This window comes from Sorex araneus, chromosome X (assembly GCF_027595985.1).
Source record: "Sorex araneus isolate mSorAra2 chromosome X, mSorAra2.pri, whole genome shotgun sequence".
Classification (NCBI taxonomy): Eukaryota; Metazoa; Chordata; class Mammalia; order Eulipotyphla; family Soricidae; genus Sorex; species Sorex araneus.
Genome location: NC_073313.1, coordinates 155969014 through 155988642, shown reverse-complemented (window position 1 = coordinate 155988642; position 19629 = coordinate 155969014). Strand labels below are relative to the sequence as shown.

The following is a 19629-nucleotide window of genomic DNA, read 5'->3' as shown; positions in this document are numbered from 1 at the left end:
TTAGGATGATGAAAATAGCAGCAACCTGCATTGATCGTTACATGTCTACCAGGTATCAGAGGGAATGATAAAAAGATAAACAAGAATATTAGCTCAGCTCCCTAACAACACTCCATTCTTCGGCCACTCAGACTACGTCTTCCAACTAAAGGCTCAAGGTAAAATCAAGTTCAGTTGTTTTATGGGCCACTTCCGGTGGGCCTCAGAGAACCATATGGGGTACCAGAGAGAGGAGAGAGAGAACAATGGGTAAAGCACTTTCCTTGCACATGGCTGGACCAGGTTTGATCCTCTTGGAAGACCCCGATCGTCTTCCAAGTCCCACCAGGAGTGATCCCAGAGGTCAGAGCCAGGAGTAAAACCTGAGCACAGGCAAAGCAGCCCAAAAAACAAAGTTAAATTACACTTTATGAATGTCAAGTTTGTGGCTTGACAACTAATAAACCCCAATATACCTTCCTGAGGAAAAGAGAAGACGAACAGAACAGTCTATCTGGGGGACGGAGGTGGGGTGGTGTTTGGATCACACCTAGTAATGCTCAGATGTTTCTCCTCGCTCTGCACTCAGAAATTACTCCTGGTGTTCCTTAGGGGACCATATGGGATGCTGGAGATTGAACTCAGGCCAACCACATGCAAGGAAAGTGACCTATCTGCTGTACTATCACTTCACCCCCAGAAATAGTCTCTAAATGTCTTACTATCTAAGAAAATCTTATAAAAATGGTCTCTGCAACATAGTCATGAAACTACCCAAACTTTCCAAAATTTAAGTTATTTTTTAAAAAACACCCAAAATAGGGCAAGAAAGATAGTGTAGAGGTTAAGGACTTGCCTTGTACATGGCCTACCTGAATTCAATCCCAGCTCAATGCTGCTCTGAGCACCACCAGAGATCACTCCTGAATGCAGAGCCAGGAGTAAGCCCTGAGCACTGCTAGGTGTAGCTCCCAAAACAAACAAACAAAAGATTCAAAATAATCATTTTTCAGTAATTTTTTTAAACTTCCATAATAATGACCTTGTCTCAAAGCTGCACTGCCCCCTATAGCCCAAAACTGCTCCTCCAGCAAAAAACAAAAAAAACCAAAAAAACCTACATCATAGTTTCCCTTAGCTTCCTCCTCTCATGTTAGGAAACACTGTCCACAGATCAGATACATCTAAGTTCATGATAAGATTTGAGCAAACTTACCGAATGTCCATTCTTAATGAGACTACCAGATACTAAGTAGGTTACATGCAACTGAGCTCCTGAATTTTCCTTCCGCTTCCTTTCAACATAATCATACAGCATCCTGTTCCAAACAAAAAGCATGAGTCATTAGTGAAAGTTTTCATTTTTAACTTGCCCACTGACTCTTAATTTGTCCTTTAAGGACATGCACATGCAGGTAGGAAGGAAGGAAGGAAGGAGGGAGGGAGGGAGGGAGGGAGGGAGGGAGGAAGGAAGGAAGGAAGGAAGGAAGGAAGGAAGGAAGGAAGGAAGGAAGGAAGGAAGGAAGGAAGGAAGGAAGGAAGGAAGGTAGATAAAAGTGTTGGGATCAACTTGTATTGATTTGGCAGTGATCAAGTAACAGAAATAAAAGGAATCCAATGAGAATTGAACCTGCTTGCAGTGACAATGACATGTAATAATAGAACAGTTGAATCAAGAATGAACTCAGGAGGGAGATAGAACAAGTTAGGGTATAACAAGTGCCTGAGCCACATTTGGTCCCTTGAGACCCCCTTAAGAACTGCATCTTGAGGCATTCTGGTGAGCAACGAGGCCCAGACAATGCTCCGGACCCGAATCGGGGCCAGCAACACTGGGGGGCCGGAGGGAGGAGGTGCCGCCTGCACACCTTCTCCAGATGGAACCCTAGCGACACTGAGCAGCAACTAACACGGCTCCAGGATTCGGGACTGGGACAGATCCGAGCTGCGCGGCCGCGCTCGCGCGACCTTGTCTAAAACCTGAAAACATACAATCTTTGAATGGAAAACTAATTATCAAATGCCTCCTTATTAGGGTTATCTTGTTTGGGGATATAACTCCCACAACAATAGTGAGTCTTGTGTTGAAATATGGAACGTAATCAAGGTGAAGAGAAAATAAAGTGAGGTTCATCAGTTATACAGTTGGGGTGGGGGGCGGGGGGTATACCGGGGATTTTGGTGGTGGAATATGGGCACTGGTGAAGGGATGGTGTTTGAATACGGTATAACTGAGACATAAACCTGAGAACTCTGTAACTTTCCACATGGTGATAAAATTTTTAAAAAGAACTGCATCTTTTGTTTGTTTGGTTTTTTGCTTTTTTGGGTCACACCCGGCAATGCTCCGGGGTTACTCCTGGCTCATGCACTAAGGGATCAATCCTGGCGGTGCTCAGAGGACCATATGGGATGCTGGGAATGGAACCCAGGTTGGCTGCATGCAAGGCAAACACCCTACCCACTGTGCTATCGCTCCAGCCCCAGAACTGCATCTTTGGGCCCTTACACAGAACCACTGATCAAGTAGGTCAAGTACCACTGAGTGGCTTCTGGGCCTCCTTAGCAATGCTTGGGAGGTCCAAAAGAATAATGCTGCTGATGACAATAATAATGATAAGGAGGAGGAGAGACAATAGAAGGAAGAGGAAGAAGAGAAAGGATAAAAGACAGGAGAAGGAAAAAACAGCAGTTACATTATAAGCTATGTGATTCTAGGAGTTAAGTAATTTTTCAGGACCTTTTAATAATTATTATTAAAATAATTTAATATTAATAATTATCAATAATAATTACTAGGGGTCGGAGTGATAGCACAGCGGTAGGGCGTTTGCCTTGCACGTGGCCGACCCGGGTTCGATCCCCAGCATCCCATATGGTCCCCCAAGCACTGCCAGGAGCAATTCCTGAGTGCAAAGCCAGGAGTAACCCCTGAGCATCGCTGGGTGTGACCCAAAAAGCAAAAATAATAATAATAATAATAATGTTATTATTATTACTAGTAATTATTATTAATAATAGCACTGCAGCACTGTTGTTCCATTGTTCATCGATTTGCTTGAGCGGGCACCAGTAACGTTTCCATTGAGAGACTCGTTATTACTGTTTTTGGCATATCTAATACGCCACAGGTAGCTTGCTTAGGCTCTGCCATGTAGAGGGAATACTCTCAATAGCTTGCCAGGCTCTCCGAGAGGGACAGAGGAATTGAACCTGGGTCAGCTGCATGCAAGGCAAAGGCCCTACCCGCTGTGCTATTGCTCTAGTCCATTAATCATCGTCATCATCATCATCATCATCAATAAAATAGGATTGTATTGATTCTCACAACCTATAGTTCGTGTGTCCATCTATAAGCTCTCCCCAACACCCCAAGTTGTAAACAAAATGTATATATGCTTTTGGGGGAGGAGACAGTTTGAGGATTTAGATCCTCAAAAGGACTCATTGCTCTAAACATTAAGAGCCATTTTAGACAGCCAGGAGTTTAGGTGCTTGCCCTGCACATGATCAATCCTGGTTCAATCCCTGGCACTACTCATAGACCCCAAGCACCACCAGAAGTAACCTCTGAGCACAGAGCCAGAAGCAGGCCTGAGTACTGCCAGGTGTAGTCCAATACACGCCACCTCCAACCACCATGCTGATGAATATTAACCATAAATGCTTTAGGCTTCATCAATGAGTTGCCCCTTTTCCTCCTCCCAGAGAAGCTTCTCGAGCCCTTGCTGCTATCTCTAATTTATTCTTGGTGGTGGAATATGTGTACTGGTGAAGGGATGGGTGTTCGAGGATTGTATAACTAGGACTTAAACCTGAAAGCTTTTTAACTTTCCACATGGTGATTCAATAAAAGAATAAATTAAAAAAAAAAAAAGTTTAACTTTAACCTTTCCTTTGTATTTTACCTCATTGTCACAGCTCCCCAACTCAGTCTTGATTACTTGTAAGTCAAAACTTTCTGGTATATCTGAACTTTGCATCAGTACTGCTTTGTATCTGAAGTACTGTGTATCTGTACCTGTTTTTCTATTTCCCCTGTAACCTTTTTATAATTTATTATAGGGCAATGTTCTTTGATTAAACACAGAAAGATCATCAATGTTATGCTCCTAATATTCGGGAGTTGATTGACTCTGAGATATATCTACTCCTGGGCATAATTACTTGGTCATAACTCAGGCTTTAGTTGCTATGGGTCCAAACACCCCAAAAGGGAGATCCTGCTGTGGGACTGGAATGGACCCGAGGCAAGTGGCAAAGCTACTCTGCCATCGAAATAGGGCATTCTAGAAAGCATAAATGCTTGATCTTGATGTGAACTGTTATGCCTTAAGAGACAGGACCCCCATGGGGAAGGACAAGCTGAACTGGCCCGAGGACTTAGTCTGGGATTTATGGTAAAAGCCTTGCTTGTTCTCAGAACCCAGAGAACTAAATGTTAAATAGCCTTGCTTGCTCTCATCGCCCAGAGAACTAAGTTTGGGGATCCTTGTCTCTTACTGTGCTTATCCAAACAACTGCAAGTATTGATAACCTACATAACTAGAGGGAAAGATAAAAGCAATGTAGATGTCCCTGGGAGACAGAGTTAATCTCCCTAAAAGAATTTCCTCCACCATGGGTATAGAAGGGACTTTCCTCAATATAGTCAAAGCCGTTTATCACAAGCCTACAGCAAGCATCATCCTCGATGGGGAAAAACTAAGAGCCTTCCCTCTAAGAACAGGGATAAGACAAGGATGCCCACTCTCTCCACTTCTGTTCAATATAGTACTGGAAGTACTTGCAATAGCGATTAGGCAAGAAAAAGATATTTAGGGCATTCAGGTAGGAAAGGAAGATAACAAGCTCTCACTATTTGCAGATTATATGATACTATACTCAGAGAACCCTAAAACCTCTACCAAGAAACTCCTAGAAACAAAGTTGCAGGCTATAAAATCAATACCCAAAAGTCCATGGCTTTCCTATATGCAAATAATGAGAGAGAAGAAAGCGTCATGACAAAAGCAATCCTGTTCACAATTGTGCCTCAAAAAATCAAGTACCTTGGAATCAGCTTAACTAAGGAGGTAAAGGACTTGTATAATGAAAACTACAAAATGCTACTTCGGGAAATAAAAGAGGACATGAGAAAATGGAAAGATATCCCCTGCTCATGGATTGGAAGAATTAATATTGTCAAAATGGCAATACTCCCCAAAGCATTATACAAATTCAATGCAATCCCTATGAGGATACCCTTGACATTCTTCAAAGAAATGGAGTAAGCACTCCTGAAATTCATATGGAACAATAAGCCCCCATGAATAGCTAAAGCAATTCTTGGGAAAAAGAAAATGAGAGGAGTCAACCTCCCCAACTTCAAACTCTACTATAAAGCAGTAGTAATTAAAACAGCATGGTACTGGAACAAAGGCAGAGCTGCAGACCAATGGAACAGGGTTGAATACTCTGACACACATCCCCAAATATATGATCATCTAATCTTTGATAAGGGAGCAAGAAATGTGAAGTGGAGGAAGGAAAGCATGTTTAACAAATTATGCTGGCAAAACTGGACAGCTACATGCAAAAAAATGGGCTTAGATTTCCACCTATCACCATGTACAAAAGTCAGATCAAAATGGATTAAAGACCTCAACATCAGACCAGAATCCCTAAGGTACATTGAAGACAAGGCAGGCAAAACTCTCCACGACATTGAAGCCAACAGTATCTTCAAAGATGACACGCCACTGGCCAAGCAAGTGAAAACAGAGATAAATAAATGGGACTATCTTAAACTAAGAAGCTTCTGCAGCTCAAAAAAAAAGTGACCAAAATACAAAGACAGTCTACAGAATGGGAAAGGATATTTACCCAGTACCCATTCGATAAAGGGTTGATATCAAGGATACACAATGCACTGGTTTAGGGGCTGGATCGATAGCACAGCGGGTAGGGCATTTGCCTTGCACGCAGCCGACCTGGGTTTGATTCCCAGCATCCCATATGGTCCCCTGAGCACCGCCAGGGGTGGTTTCTGAGTGCAGAGCCAGGAGTAACCCCTGTGCATTGCCAGGTGTGACCCAAAAACAAAACAAAACAAAACAAAAAAACACAATGCACTGGTTGAACTCCACAAGAAGAAAACTGCTGACCCGATCAAAAAATGAGGTGATGAAATGAACAGAAACTTTCCCAAAGAAGAAATTCAAATGGCTGAGAGGCACATGAGAAAATGCTCGACATCACTAATCGTCAGGGAGATGCAGATCAAAACAACAATGAGACTCACACCACATCTCACACCACAGAGACTGGCCCACATCCCATTATTAAAAAAAAAAAAAAAACGAAAGCAACCAGTGTTGGCGTGGATGTAGGGAGAAAGGGACTCTCCTTCACTGCTGGTGGGAATACCGACTGGATCAGCCCTTTTGGAAAACAATATGGACGCTTCTCAAAAAATTAGAAATTGAGCTTCCATTTGATCCAGCAATACCACTCCTAGGAATATATCCGGGAGAGGCAAAAAGGTATAGTAGAAATGACATCTGCATTTCTATGTCCATTGCAGCACTGTTTACAATAGCTATAATCTGGAAAAAAACGGAGTGCCCAAAAACAGATGACTGGTTAAAGAAACTTTGGTACATCTACAAAATGGAATACTCTGCAGCTGTTAGAAAAGATAAAGTCATGAAACTTGCATGTAAGTGGATCAACATGGAAAGAATCATGTTGAGTGAAATGAGTCAGAAAGAAAGAGACAGACATAGAAAGATTGCACTCACATGTGGAATATAAAGTAGCAGAGAGGTACGAGCTTGCAATGATGCAACTTCTGGCAGAAATTTCTCTGGACTTAGTTACTAAAATACTAAAATACAGAAATCCAAAACCGAGCGGCCGCTTATTGTGGCTGCACGGCCTCATATGTCATCATTCTCAGCAATGGAAAACAAATTATCAAATGCTTCCTTTTCAGCAGGACCGACTTGGTTGGGGGGGAAACTCCAAACAATAATAGTGAGTTTTTTGTTGAAATACTGAATGTAATCAAAGTAAAGAGAAAGTAAAGTGAAATTTATCAGCTACATAGGCCGGGCGGAGGGGAGGTATACTGTGATTCTTGGTGGTGGAATATGTGCACTGGTGAAGGGATGGGTGTTCGAGCATTGTATAACTAAGACTTAAGCCTGAAAGCTTTGTAACTTTCCACATGGTGATTCAATAAAATAAATAAATAAAATTAAAAAAAAATTTCCTCCACCAAATGTTTATCTATGTAAATGACCAATTACACCTATGTCCTTACCTTCACCCCCTTCAGATGTTCTAGAGCTCTGCATTAACCAGGCCATTTCCACCATCAGGCTGTGGTTCCCTATCTCCCTGTCTCTATTTGGGAGGCCTGGGAAAGTAGGGAGGCGACTCTGGGCCACCAAAGCACACACATCACAGCTGCAGCCCTGCATTTTACTTTGTGAACTCACACCATGCCCCCAAAAAAGAACCACTATGTATGACCACAAGTGTACAGCTCATGAAATTGCAATTTTATGACCACTCAGAGTCACTAACCTAAGACTGATAAACACTCAACACAGAAATCCCTATGCTCCGAGAGGAGGCACTTCCCCCTCAATAACTCAAGTTTAATAAAATTGGCAAGAGATGCCATCTACTTTTTATTTATTTCAAGCAGCATTTACTGAATCACCTTAACATGTTACATTTGTCAAAGAGAGCTAAAAACCCTGATCACTGACCACTCTCTTAGCTTTCATAATCAAAGCACCAGCGCCCCTGTTCCCCTCAAACTATCTCCTTTCTGTTTCCTACTTGATTTGATTTCCTCCCACTTCTGTATCTGCTGGGGCTCTCTCTTCACTTTTAAACTGGGAGACAGCCATCATCTAGCTTTGCCAGGCTAGAGGGGTCTCCAGAGGCCGGATTTTTAGCACTAAAACTGGCAACCCTGGATGCACCAGGATTGTGTCACCTTACTACATATTCTACATTCTTATGACACATTCTCCTAGTCTATTTCATTCATTCCATTCCTGACAACAACAACATCTGCTCAAAAAACCCAAGCCTGAAATGTGGAAGTCATTACCCTTCTCCCTTTCCACTGAGTGGCCAAGTCTGAGTTCTTCCTACTAAGCAATGCTTGACTTTATGCCCTCCAAATCTCTTGGTTGCAATATTTCACTTCCAGGTGTCAATTGTGCTCCCACTTTCCATTCATTATCCAAGTCTGCCATAAAGAAGTGGACAGATGCAAATCAAGTGATATTTAATCAACAGTTTTTTCATAGCACAGCAGGTAAGGTGTTTGCCTTGTATGTGGCTGACCTAGGTTCAATCCCCACCACCCCATATGGTCCCCTGGGTCTGCCAGGGGTAATCCTAGAGCACAAAGCCAGAGGGAAGCCCTCAGCACGACTGAGTGTGCCTGAAGAAAAAAAAAAAAAAAGAAAGGAAGAAAGAAAGGAAGGAAGGGAGGGAAGGAAAGTAGTTCAATTTTACAACGGACACCTTGGGAGAGTAGTAAAGTTCCTACCCTAAGGCCAGAGAGATGGACTGGGGTTGAGGTATGTGCCATACATGTGGCCAACCCTGGTCTGATCTCCAGCAACACAGATGGTCCCCTGAGCACTGCCCAGGGTCACTCCTGGGCACAAAGCCAGGAATAACTCCTGAGCACCACAGCGTTTGACCTAAACAGCCCCAACCAAAAAAAAAAAAACAAAAAACCTCTCAAAAAAAAGTAGTGTGCTTTGCATAAAGTGGCCTTAGGTTCAAACCTTGGCAATTATAGCACCTTTGCCCTCAAACACCTAACAGAACCTAGCCCACATCCATTACTGCAGCACTTGCTGTATTCCAACTACAATTTGCTCAACCCCAGGTCTCTCTCCATTTATTTATTTATTATGCACCTGAGAGTGCTCACAATTTACTCCACTCCTGGCCCTGTGCTCTGGGATCACTTCTGGTGTGACTCAGGGGACCACTTGTGATGTCAGGGTGGAACCTGGGTTGGCCATGTGCAAGGCAAGTGCATACCCACCCACCATACTATCTCTCTGACTTCAACCCCAGGACCCAGTTCTCCAATATATAGTAACAAGGTCAACCTTGCACAAACAATTAAAAATTAAATGTAGAATTTTGCATCTTAGACATGCTTATCTATCCAAGTATGCCAAACAACTTACATTTACCAACAAAATTCGTAACAGTCTAAAATATTACTGTCAACATGTTACTTCTTATAAAATGTACCTCCTAAATGCCATTAACTGTTAATCTCATTTTACTAATTTCTTCTGACTAGTTCCATTATAATTTTTCCCAAGACAGTCTAGAATATACAATGCCTTCCTTAAATTCTTCATAGCATTATCACACATGTTTTATATTTTATAAATATAATGTTTTTCTATATCATATAATCACATTATTTTATATTTCTATATTTCTGTATATTGTATCATACAAGTCAATGGCAGGAAGGATCATGTTTGTCAAGCTTACTGTTCTAAGACAGATCTTAAAATAATTTCCAAAATAGGGGCTGGAGCGATAGTACAGCGGGTAGGGTGTTTGCCTTGCACGAGGCCAACCCGGGTTCGATTCCCAGCATCCCATATGGTCCCCTGAGCACCGCCAGGAGTAATTCCTGAAATTCCTGAGTGCAGAGCCAGGAGTAACCCCTGTGCATTGCCGAGTGTGACCCAAAAAGCAAAAAAAAAAAAAATTTCCAAAATAAACTAGCACACATCAAAGATCTGAAACAACAAGTTCTGGAACAATAAGTGCTGGTGTGGATGCGGGGAGAAATCTCATTTATTGTTGGTGGCAATGCAGATTGGTCTAGCCTTTTTGGAAAACAATATGGACATTCCTCCAAAAACTAAAAATTGAGTTTCCATATGACACAGCAATACCACTTCCCCAGAATGGGGATGCAAAAATGTACAGTAGAAATGACTTGTATGTTCATTGCAGCACTGTTCACAATAGCCAGAATCTGGAAACTACCTGAGTGCCCGAGAACAGACGATTGATCAAAGAAACTTTGGTATATCTACACAATGGAATACTCTGCAGCTGTTAGAACAGATGAAATCATGAAATTTGCTTATAAGTGAATGGACATGGACAGTAACATGCTAAGTGAAATGAGTCAGAAAGAGAGGGACAGACATAGAATGACTACACTCATTTGTGGAATATAAAATAACACAGTATCAGACTAACATCCAAGGAGAGTAGAGACAAAGGCTAGGGGGATTGCTCCACGGTTGGAAGCCTGCCTCATGAGCTGGGGGATAAAGCAGTTGGATGGAGAAGGGACCACTAAGTCAATGATGGTTGGAGGGATCACTTGGGATGGAATATGTGTGCTGAAAGTACACTAAGGACCAAACATGATGGCTTCTCAGTATCTGTATTGCAAACCATGATGCCAAAGTAAAGAGAGAGTAAAAAGGAAGGTGCCTGCCACAGAGGCAGAGGGTGGGGTGGAGTGGGAGTGGCAATTAATAGGGGTTGATGCATATGCCTTGCATGTGACAGACACCAGTTTGATTCCTGCACCATACATTGCTTTATATACATATGTGTTCCCTGAGCACTGAGCCAGGAATAAACGCTGAATACTGCAGGAAAAGTGTATCAAACCTCTATGTACCTCAAATACCTATGAAAGCACTTCACTGACACCCCAACACACACAGGCCTAAGGCACACTGGTGAAAATGTAATGAAAATGTAACATAACAGACACAGAAGCTGAACTGTAAAATTTGGCTAACCTTCTTAATTGGCCTCAAGTATTAGAATTGGCCAACCTGTTTAATACCCTTGAAATAACAAAGTGATGCTAGCCACAGGGCAAGGCTGCAAATCAACCCAGTAAATTTATCACCCCACATTTGATGTAAATCTACCTACATTCTAATAGGAAAATCATAAAAGATGGTGAAAATTGTACTGTTCTTTATTCTCCATCCTTGAGGCCATACAGAATGCCAAAAACAAACAAACAAAAAAACTGCAACATAACTAGAAGGAAGAGAAAAACCGGACTTACTGTTTGGTCTGGTTAACATGAACCCCTAGCGTATAGCTCAGCCATTTGTATGTCACCTGCAAAAAAAAATTTTAAGTACCGTATTAGATGATTCCAGACTGTAGTTCAGTTCCAAAGAGCCCAGAGATTCCTGCTCCTAAATGAACTTATAAACACTAATACCACCCACTTTTACCAACAGCCATCCATCTGGGCAGGAGGGACTGCAATGTTCATTTTACAAATACTAAGAATTTTGCCTCGCTGATCAATTACTACAAGAGTCTAACAGAAAACGCTGGATATACACAGCAAGAAAAGGTTCTCATTCCCCCTTATTTACCTAAGACCTGTCCTTCCCGTGGGCCTACCCTCAAAAACCTCACCATCCGAGTACCCTCCTGGGTTACCCTGAGACCCCCAAAGGGCACGGAGACACTGAAGGATCGGGTAAGGGCAGACGAGGGGCGTGCATGGGACGCTGGACCTGCGAGTGCTGGGATGGACCTGGGCTCTCCAGTTCCCCATCACCCCCCTCCCCAGCGTCGGCCGAGAGAAGCCGGCCCTAGGTGCGGGCTGGCGCGATGGCGGCGGCGGCGCGTGCAACCTGGCAAACGCCCTCGCCCTCTCCCAACCAGCCAATGACCAAGTTGACCGGGCGCTTCCGCCGCGCCCGCCGGGCCAGGGTGCCTCCCACCCCGCGGGGGGCGCGCTCGGAAGGCGGAGGGCGAGGGGGGAAACCCAGCAGAGCCCGGAGAGCGGTCCGGGGGACAGAGCGGGGTGGCCGGCGCTCCGGGAGGCGGGGAGGGGTGCGGGGAGCACCTGTCGCTGCTGCCCCCCCACCCGCCCCCGCCAGGTCCAGGTCCACGCCCGCCCCACGCCCCACGCCCCCCGCCAGGCCCCGCGCCGCCGGCTCCAGCCCCCCGGCCCCGAGCGCCTCACGATCTTGTTCTGGTCCGTGACGAACTCGTCTATGTTCTCCAGGTAGAGCTGGTCCGCCATGGCGCAGCGCCGGGCCCGCGGCCGCGGGACTCCCCTCTGGACAACCCTCGGGACACCGCTGTGGCCGCCGCAGCCGCAGCTCCCGCCGGCGGGAAACGTCTCTCCGCCCTCCCACGGCCGGGTCGTCTCCCAGGCAACGGGGGCGACGCGCTACGGCGGCCGCCTAGGGACTAAACCAGTCGCGAAGCGGCTGATGTGGGCGGAGCTAATGGGAGTGACCGGAAGTGGGCGGGCAAGGAGGGCGGGCTTGAATCCTGGTATCGAGTTGTGTCTTCGCGGCTGGGTATTCTCACCAGAGCAAAGTGCCTGCAGTTTAGGAGCTACAGTCTGGCCACCTGTAAATTGATAAAATAATCCTGACTTCTTCACATTCAACAAATATCTGGACCGGAGCAATAGTGCAGTGGGTTGGGCGTTTGCCTTGCCTGCGGCCGACCAGGGTTCAATCACCAGCATTCCATATTGTCCCCCCCCCAACCGCCCCCAACACTGCCAGGAGTGATTCCTAAGTGCAGAGCCAGTAGTAACCCCTGAGCATCATCGGGTATGATTCCCCCCTCCCAAAAAAAAGCCAAAAAGAAAAATTCTAGCTCAGGTGCTTCTAGAATAGTAGGCACACAGCAGTGAATTGTAATAAACAAAAATAAGATAATAAACTAAGAAGCACAAAATATTTATCCTGTGTATTCAAGCAAAATCAGTAATAGTTGGGTATTTGGACATCATATATACCAGACTTACTGTCACAGGTGCTTTGAAGGTGGGGTTTCATTTAATCTTCAAAGCAACCTTACAAATGGATTGTGTTTGTTCCTAGTAAATGACATTACCAAGAATCTTGAAAGGATTTCCAGGTTCACTAGTTAGCACTGGAACTGAAACTCAAGTTTTCCCCATTGATCCATAGGCTTGAGAGATAAGACAAGATAACTGAACAGAAAGTGATAGCCTTTGGGACTGGAATGATTAACAGGGGTTGATGCATTTGCCTTGCACGTGATAAGACCACCGGTTTGATTTCCGGCACCACTGTAGCACCGTAGCACTGTCGTCTCGTTGTTCATCCATTTGCTGGAGCAGGCAAAAACTGGATTTATGTTTTGTTTTGTTTTTTTTTAGATTTGGGGCCAAACTCAGTTGTGCTCAGGGCTTACTCCTGGCTCTGTGCTCATGGATCACTCCGGGCTATCTTGGGGGACCATATGAGGTGCTGGAGATGAAACCCAGGTGCTGTACTATCTTTCCAGTACCTATTACGATGATCTTTATTATTATTTTTTTTCTTTTTGGGTCACACCTGGCAATGCACAGGTGTTACTCCTGGCTCTGCATTCAGGAATCACCCCTGGCGGTGCTCAGGGGACCATATAGGATGCTGGGTATCGAACCTGGGTTGGCTGCATGCAAAGCAAATGCCCTACCCGCTGTGCTACTGCTCCAGCCCCATCAATTTTTTTCTATTATTATTATTTTTTTACAATGATTTTTAAAGTAGGAGCCACACATGGCAGTGCTGGGGCCAGAACCCATCCTCACAGATCTCTCTGCCTTCTTGGTCAGTCAGGCTGGGGTGGTGATGCTTGGGACATATAGTACTGTAAATAACCAACTGCTACTGATTTTGTTTGAAAATACAGGATAAATATTTTATACTAGGTACTCTAGTGCCAGATACTCTACAGCATTATCATCTGCTCCCTTGGGGGAAAGGCTATCAGCCTTGGGGATGGGTCAGGCTTTACTTGAGGGTGGGGCAGTATCCCAGGCGCTATTCCAAATACCTTGGCCTCTTGGTTGATCTTTATTCCCTTCCATAATAATTTTTTTCTTGTGTGACTTTGATTTTTTAAGTGTATTCTTTTTATCATCAGAAAGAAATGGAAATATCCTCATTTTGAAAACACTAGGACAGGAAAAGAGCACAGAACAATACACAATAGAGATGCCTCCAGACCCTGTACCAGGCTGTCTCATCAGGAGCAATCCAGAGGAGGGCGGGTGAGTTCCCCTCCCTGCCCCAACAGAGCCCCGGCAGCTGAAAACCTCCAGAACTGCACCGGCACCATACTCATGACTGACTTCCACAGGCTCGAACGAGCCTCACCCATGAGTGAATCTGCAGATAAAAACAGGAATGCGGAACTTGTGCCCGAAATCTCCAGTCTCATGGGCAACTTCCCCGAATTTCCCTGTGTTTCTGGTAACTTGACTGTCATGCCCAGGAACTGCCTCTGGCGCCATATAAGCTCATTAACAGGCATGATCCAGAAACTCAAAAATAAATCTCTCTAGGACTCCAAACTCACCATACAGTTAAAAAAAATTAAATTAACCTCAGTCTTTAAAATTTTAGAATTCCCAGAGTAAATGTGGCCATGCAACATCTCATTCTTACATAAGGGCTTAATGGCTTCGAAGTGAAATACATCTTCACATACTTTCCACTAAGGACATTTTAAAAATCATTTTTAATGTATTATTTGTAACAAAGAATACAAAATAAATTATTTAGATCCTGCTTTGGGGGAAGGATTGGAATATACAAACTGGTGGTGGGTAAGTGTAATGGTGGTAAAATTGGTGTTGGAATATTTAATGTAACAAATTATTGTGAACAACATTATAAAAATAAAAATTTTTAAAAAGGAAACACTGAGGCACTTAATGATCTAAAATTATCTCTTCTTCCAGGAATCTGTAATCATTCCCCCTTTTGAAATGTGAAAGACTAAAAGATACCTCACTTTCTTTTCTTTAAGGAGGAGGCTTATATCAGTGTTAAAGATTAAGTGCAGCACTCCAAAAACAGGGTTGGAAAGAGAGTTCAATGGTTAGAGCATGTTTCTCACATAGGAGGCCCTGGTTCTATCCCGGGTACCACAGTCTCCTGAGAACAGTCAGGACTAACCTGTGAGCCATGAATAATCCCTGAGCACCACAACGTGTGATCCCCACACCAAAAAGTAACAGCAATAAGTGGGGATCAGAAAGCTAGCTCAAAGAACCCAGGTTCAATCCACAGCATCACAGGATCCCCCAAGCACTGAGTTGAGAGGTACCCTTAAAGCACCATTTCGCATGATCCCCAACCCCCACAAAAGAAATCAACCAAAGAATTTGCTAACCAAAGGAAGCCGACTCAAACTGTCAGGGATGGTGATGTCACTAATGCTGCAGTGGGAGCCAGGACAAAGAATCTCCAGATTTCCAAGCAATCCATCAGGTTTGTGTTTCAAGCAGTAGACTGCCTTCCTCGCCGCCTTACCTACTGCACCCCAGAAACAACAAGCCTCAGAGAGTCTGATGATTCAGGCAAAAAATAGGGTGGGGGTGTAGATGAGCTCAATACTGGGGTGGAGAGAAAAGCAGTCAGCCTCACTGTGGGCTGGAGCCCTAGATGTCTAGATTCCTAGATTAGGAAACCCCAGAGCCTGCTGGCCTCAGGGCTGCTGCAGGCTTGGAGAGAGAGGTGGGAGGTATGGTAATAGAGGGGAGGGGTGGGAGCAGAGTTCCAGAGTAGGTGACGGTCAGAACAAAGTGAATTGGGTCCATACACCTGTCCAAGCATTCTTCCTGGATGCTGGGGACCAGGCCTCACACACTCAGAGCATGAGCTTGTTCCTGCATTCATTCTCAGACATCTAAGACTTCCTGTCTCCAGGCTCGGTTTGACTGGCAAGCCACCTGTTTGCTTAGTTTCCCTCCAGGGAGTGCAGTCTGCATTGAGTGAACAGTTCTTAACTTTGCCCTGAGAACCAGGAGGAGGCAGCTAACCTGTCCAGGATCAAAGGGAGTGTGGGAAACTGGTCTTGGCTGTCCAGAACCAATCCCAAATCATCCCCTCTTTCACTTCATGCAAAACATGTAAAAATCGAGACCAAAGTGCTCTGTTCCAGCTTTTTAACAGCACCACGCCCCTGTTTCCTCTTTTATCATTTTTCTTTCATTTCATTTTGGAAGGGGTTGGGGCTACATCTTGCCTATGTTCTGGGGTTACTCCTGGCTGTATTCAGGGGTTGCTTGTGGCAGAGTTCCGGGGTCCACCATATGCAAGGCAAGCACAGGAATCCCACTGCTATGGGATTCAGTCCCTATGTTTCCTCTTTAAAAACAAAAACAGAAACAAATGCTGCTTTGTGAGAACGTGCAGGCCCTCAATCAATTGGATTATGAAATGTACGGCCAAGGTCAGCTGACAGCTAGAGACGAGAGCCAAAGGAGGTCGAGATAAAGCTTTAGAAACAGTTTTGTTTATATCACCAGCATTAAAAAAGTAAAATCCTATGTTTAAACACTGAGGTTTACAATGGTATTAATAATACAGTTGTTCCAGGCATTTAATGTTCCAACTCCAAGTTCGCCACCGTCCATCCACCATCGTCTCCCTTTACCCAACCACCCGCCAAGGCTGCCCCCTTAGCAGGCTCAAAATAGTTGATTTTAAATGGAATTATCAAAAATGGTTTAGCAAAAGAAAATTTGGGAAGATGGTTTTACCTCACCACGGAGTTGTTAAGTCTTGTCTGAGGACTAACTAAGCTGTTTGTTGCTGGTTGAGCCTTCTATTACTGTTTCTGTTTGCAGAGCTTATTTAGCATCTGTTACTTTCCCATCTAATTTGTTGTGCTCCTACGGGGGTGCTCCTACTGGGATGTCAGTATTGTGGCTAGCATTTCTAAGACCAGAGCTAGGTAGGTAAAGAGCTAGATCTAGAGATGCATGCATGGTCTTATTAAAGCAATGTTTAATCGGAACATTGAGAATAGCTCCGATTTTCAGGGGCAGTTTTAAAATGCCCTATCAGTTTTCTAAACTTCCAGGTAAAACCAGTTACCAAGACAATTAGTGAGCCAGGATGACTTTTGCTCTGTTTCCCACCCACTGCATACCCCTTGCCCCCCAACCCTAGCCCCCACTGCATCCCCAGGCCTTTTTCATGTGAGATACATACTTGAGCCATATCCTACACATCATTTAAAAAAATCTTAGATCATCAAGATCTTTTTCAGAATACTGAGTGCAGGTGGGAAGTGTTTGGGATTTGTACTTACCAATGCAACAGCTGATATGTTCCTTCTGAGTCGACTGTAGAGAAGAAACATATGGTCAGGTTGGAAATAAGATAAGGTGTCAGTTGCAAAATCATATTATGAGAGGAAATAAATCGTATATATAACCACTAGAGAGGTCCACTAGGCTATGGGATATGTTTGTGTCCAGATACAAAGACAGATTAGGAATCCATAATTTGTAATGAGAACTGAAGCCATCTGAAAGAATCAGATAAACTAAGGACAGACCTGAAGGCAGAAGCCCACGGGACCATCAGCAGTTAAGGAACATGCCACAAAGTGAAGACTTGAAAGAAGAACTGAGAGGGAGAAGGAGGCCTGGGAGGGCACCGTATAGAAACAAAAAAGAGAAGTTAATTTGGAGGAGGGAATTACTTATCACAGTGTAAATGCTTCCCCAAGTGTTGTTGAGTAGGAATTGAGAATAATGCATTGGATTTAGGGTTTAGGGACTATAAGTCAAAGATGGAAGAGCTACAAAATCTAGACTGCAATGACTTAGTTAGGGATTTCATTCCCTGAACCCCCACCTGAAGAGATCCCTGAGTGCAGAGCCAGGAGTAAGTCCTGAGCACCACTGGATGTGGCACAAAAGACCAAAAAATAAAATAAATAAAATGAAAAAGAGAGAGAGAAAAGGAAGAAGGAAGGAAGGAAGGAAGGAAGGAAGGAAGGAAGGAAGGAAGGAAGGAAGGAAGGAAGGAAGGAAGGAAGGAAGGAAGGAAGTGATGTAGGTAGGTACATAGGAAAGGGTCCCCATGGCAATGGAATTCTTAGGAAGTAATAAAACCAATAGCCCAAGGCTGCAAAGAGCTCACCTTGTAGACAAAGGAACTAAGAAACAAAGGTCCAGTAAGACTTCATCTGGCACCAACAGACCCAGAGAAGGCTCCCCCTACCCCCCACCCCCCCCACACACACACACATCGCCCACCAAGAGATGCTCCAGCAGGAACAAAGGCCAAGGAAAGAAGACCATCAACCACTCCTGATTCTACCGCCTTGGCAACCACCCTAGGTAAGGTAAGCATGGGACAGCATGAAAAAGAAACCTATAAAAGCCAATTTGAACAAAGGGAATATGTGTGTATGCAAGCCCATGTGCTGCTTGTGTCCATGTAACCAAGCACAGGTGGTGCCTGGGTACATGTGGTGCTCACATCTCCCCTCTTGAGATGTATACTGGGGCTCTCTCCACCGTGGAAAAAGACTATGTTCTCTCTCTCTCTCTCTCTCTCTCTCTATCTCTCTCTCTCCCTCTCTCTCTCCCCCCAACCCCGCTCTCTCTCCTCCTCTCCTCTCCTCCCCTCTCCTCTCCTCTCCTTTCTCTCCCTCCTTCCTTTTCCTCAAAAACCTCCAAATAAAATCTGTTTTTACTTCACTGCTCATCTCCTCTTGAAACCCTTTTCTGTGAGAAGGACAAGGACCCAGAAGCCCTGGATAAGGCTTAGGTCTGACTTTCTTTTCCTGCAAAGAGCAGTTCCTCACTCCAGCCTGAATCTAGAGAAATTGGGTGATAGGGATTAACTCCTATCCCTAGAAGGACAAGTGGAAGTCAGGTGTGGCTTGATGATCACCTAGTGGGGCTTTCAGAACTTATGGTCGATGTCAAGAAGGGGCTAATCACAGACTTTATCAATCCTAGCCTTCCAGGTGGTCCCAGGTGGGAGAGGTGGAGCAGAGGTAGAGACAACTCTAGCTAATTCACTACAAGGACATGTGAAGTGGGTGGGGCAATGGCAGCCAAATGATCATGAACTTTACACGTCTGCCTAAGCAATTGGGGTGGGAGATAGCAAAGGCATTTGTCTTAGAAAAAAAATGGCAACCATATTGGGATCTTTTCTATCTAGAATGTTCTTAGCCATAGTTGCCTCAGAATCTGAAAGCATCTCCCTGATGTTTAGTGATGTCGAGCATTTTCTCATGTGCCTCTCAGCCATTTGGATTTCTTCTTTGGGTAAGTTTCTGTTCATTTCATCACCCCGTTTTTTGATAGGGTCGGCAGTTTTCTTCTTGTGAAGGGATGGGTGTTTGAGCACTGTGCAACTGAGACTTAAGCCTGAAAGCTTTGTAACTTTCCACATGGTGATTCAATTAAAAAATTAATTAATTAAAAAATCTGAAAGCAGAATATGCAGGAAGAAGGCAGCAATGGGAATGCAGCCCAGGCAGTGGGAATTCTTCAAAGGTTTTTTTTTCTCAGGGGATTCCCAGAATCCAGCATAAAGACCATCCGGTTGGCACTGAACAAATATTTGTTGGCTGATAACTGAAGGGCAGAAGAAGAAATAGATGGATGAATGAATGGATGAAATGGAATTAATAATTGTTCTGTAATCTTTTTTATAGCCTTTTTTAAGCTGCAAAATATTGTTTGTGAAAGGTGTTATCTACTTTCTTACACCCCTGAAATTATTCACTTTGTTATCAGGGTGAGCATTAGTCATAATCTTACTGGGGAAATCCAGCTTCCTTCAAAGGCTCAGTGACCAGAAATAG

The 19629-nt window shown here is 44.2% G+C and overlaps 1 protein-coding gene and 1 pseudogene across 1 annotated transcript in view; both read right to left on the bottom strand.

The window, feature by feature from the left end:
• LOC129399989 (DNA polymerase delta subunit 3-like) overlaps positions 1–12154 on the bottom strand; it is a 47413-nt gene extending 35259 nt beyond the window's left edge. Inside the window, 3 exon segments of the mRNA XM_055121999.1 lie at positions 1196–1298; positions 11075–11130; positions 11996–12154. Of these exon segments, the coding sequence (XP_054977974.1) occupies positions 1196–1298; positions 11075–11130; positions 11996–12055 (219 nt within the window). The 5' untranslated portion in view covers positions 12056–12154.
• A 4559-nt stretch (positions 12155–16713) lies between these two features.
• LOC129400613 (small nucleolar RNA SNORA72) lies at positions 16714–16834 on the bottom strand (annotated as a pseudogene).
• Positions 16835–19629: the final 2795 nt, after the last annotated feature.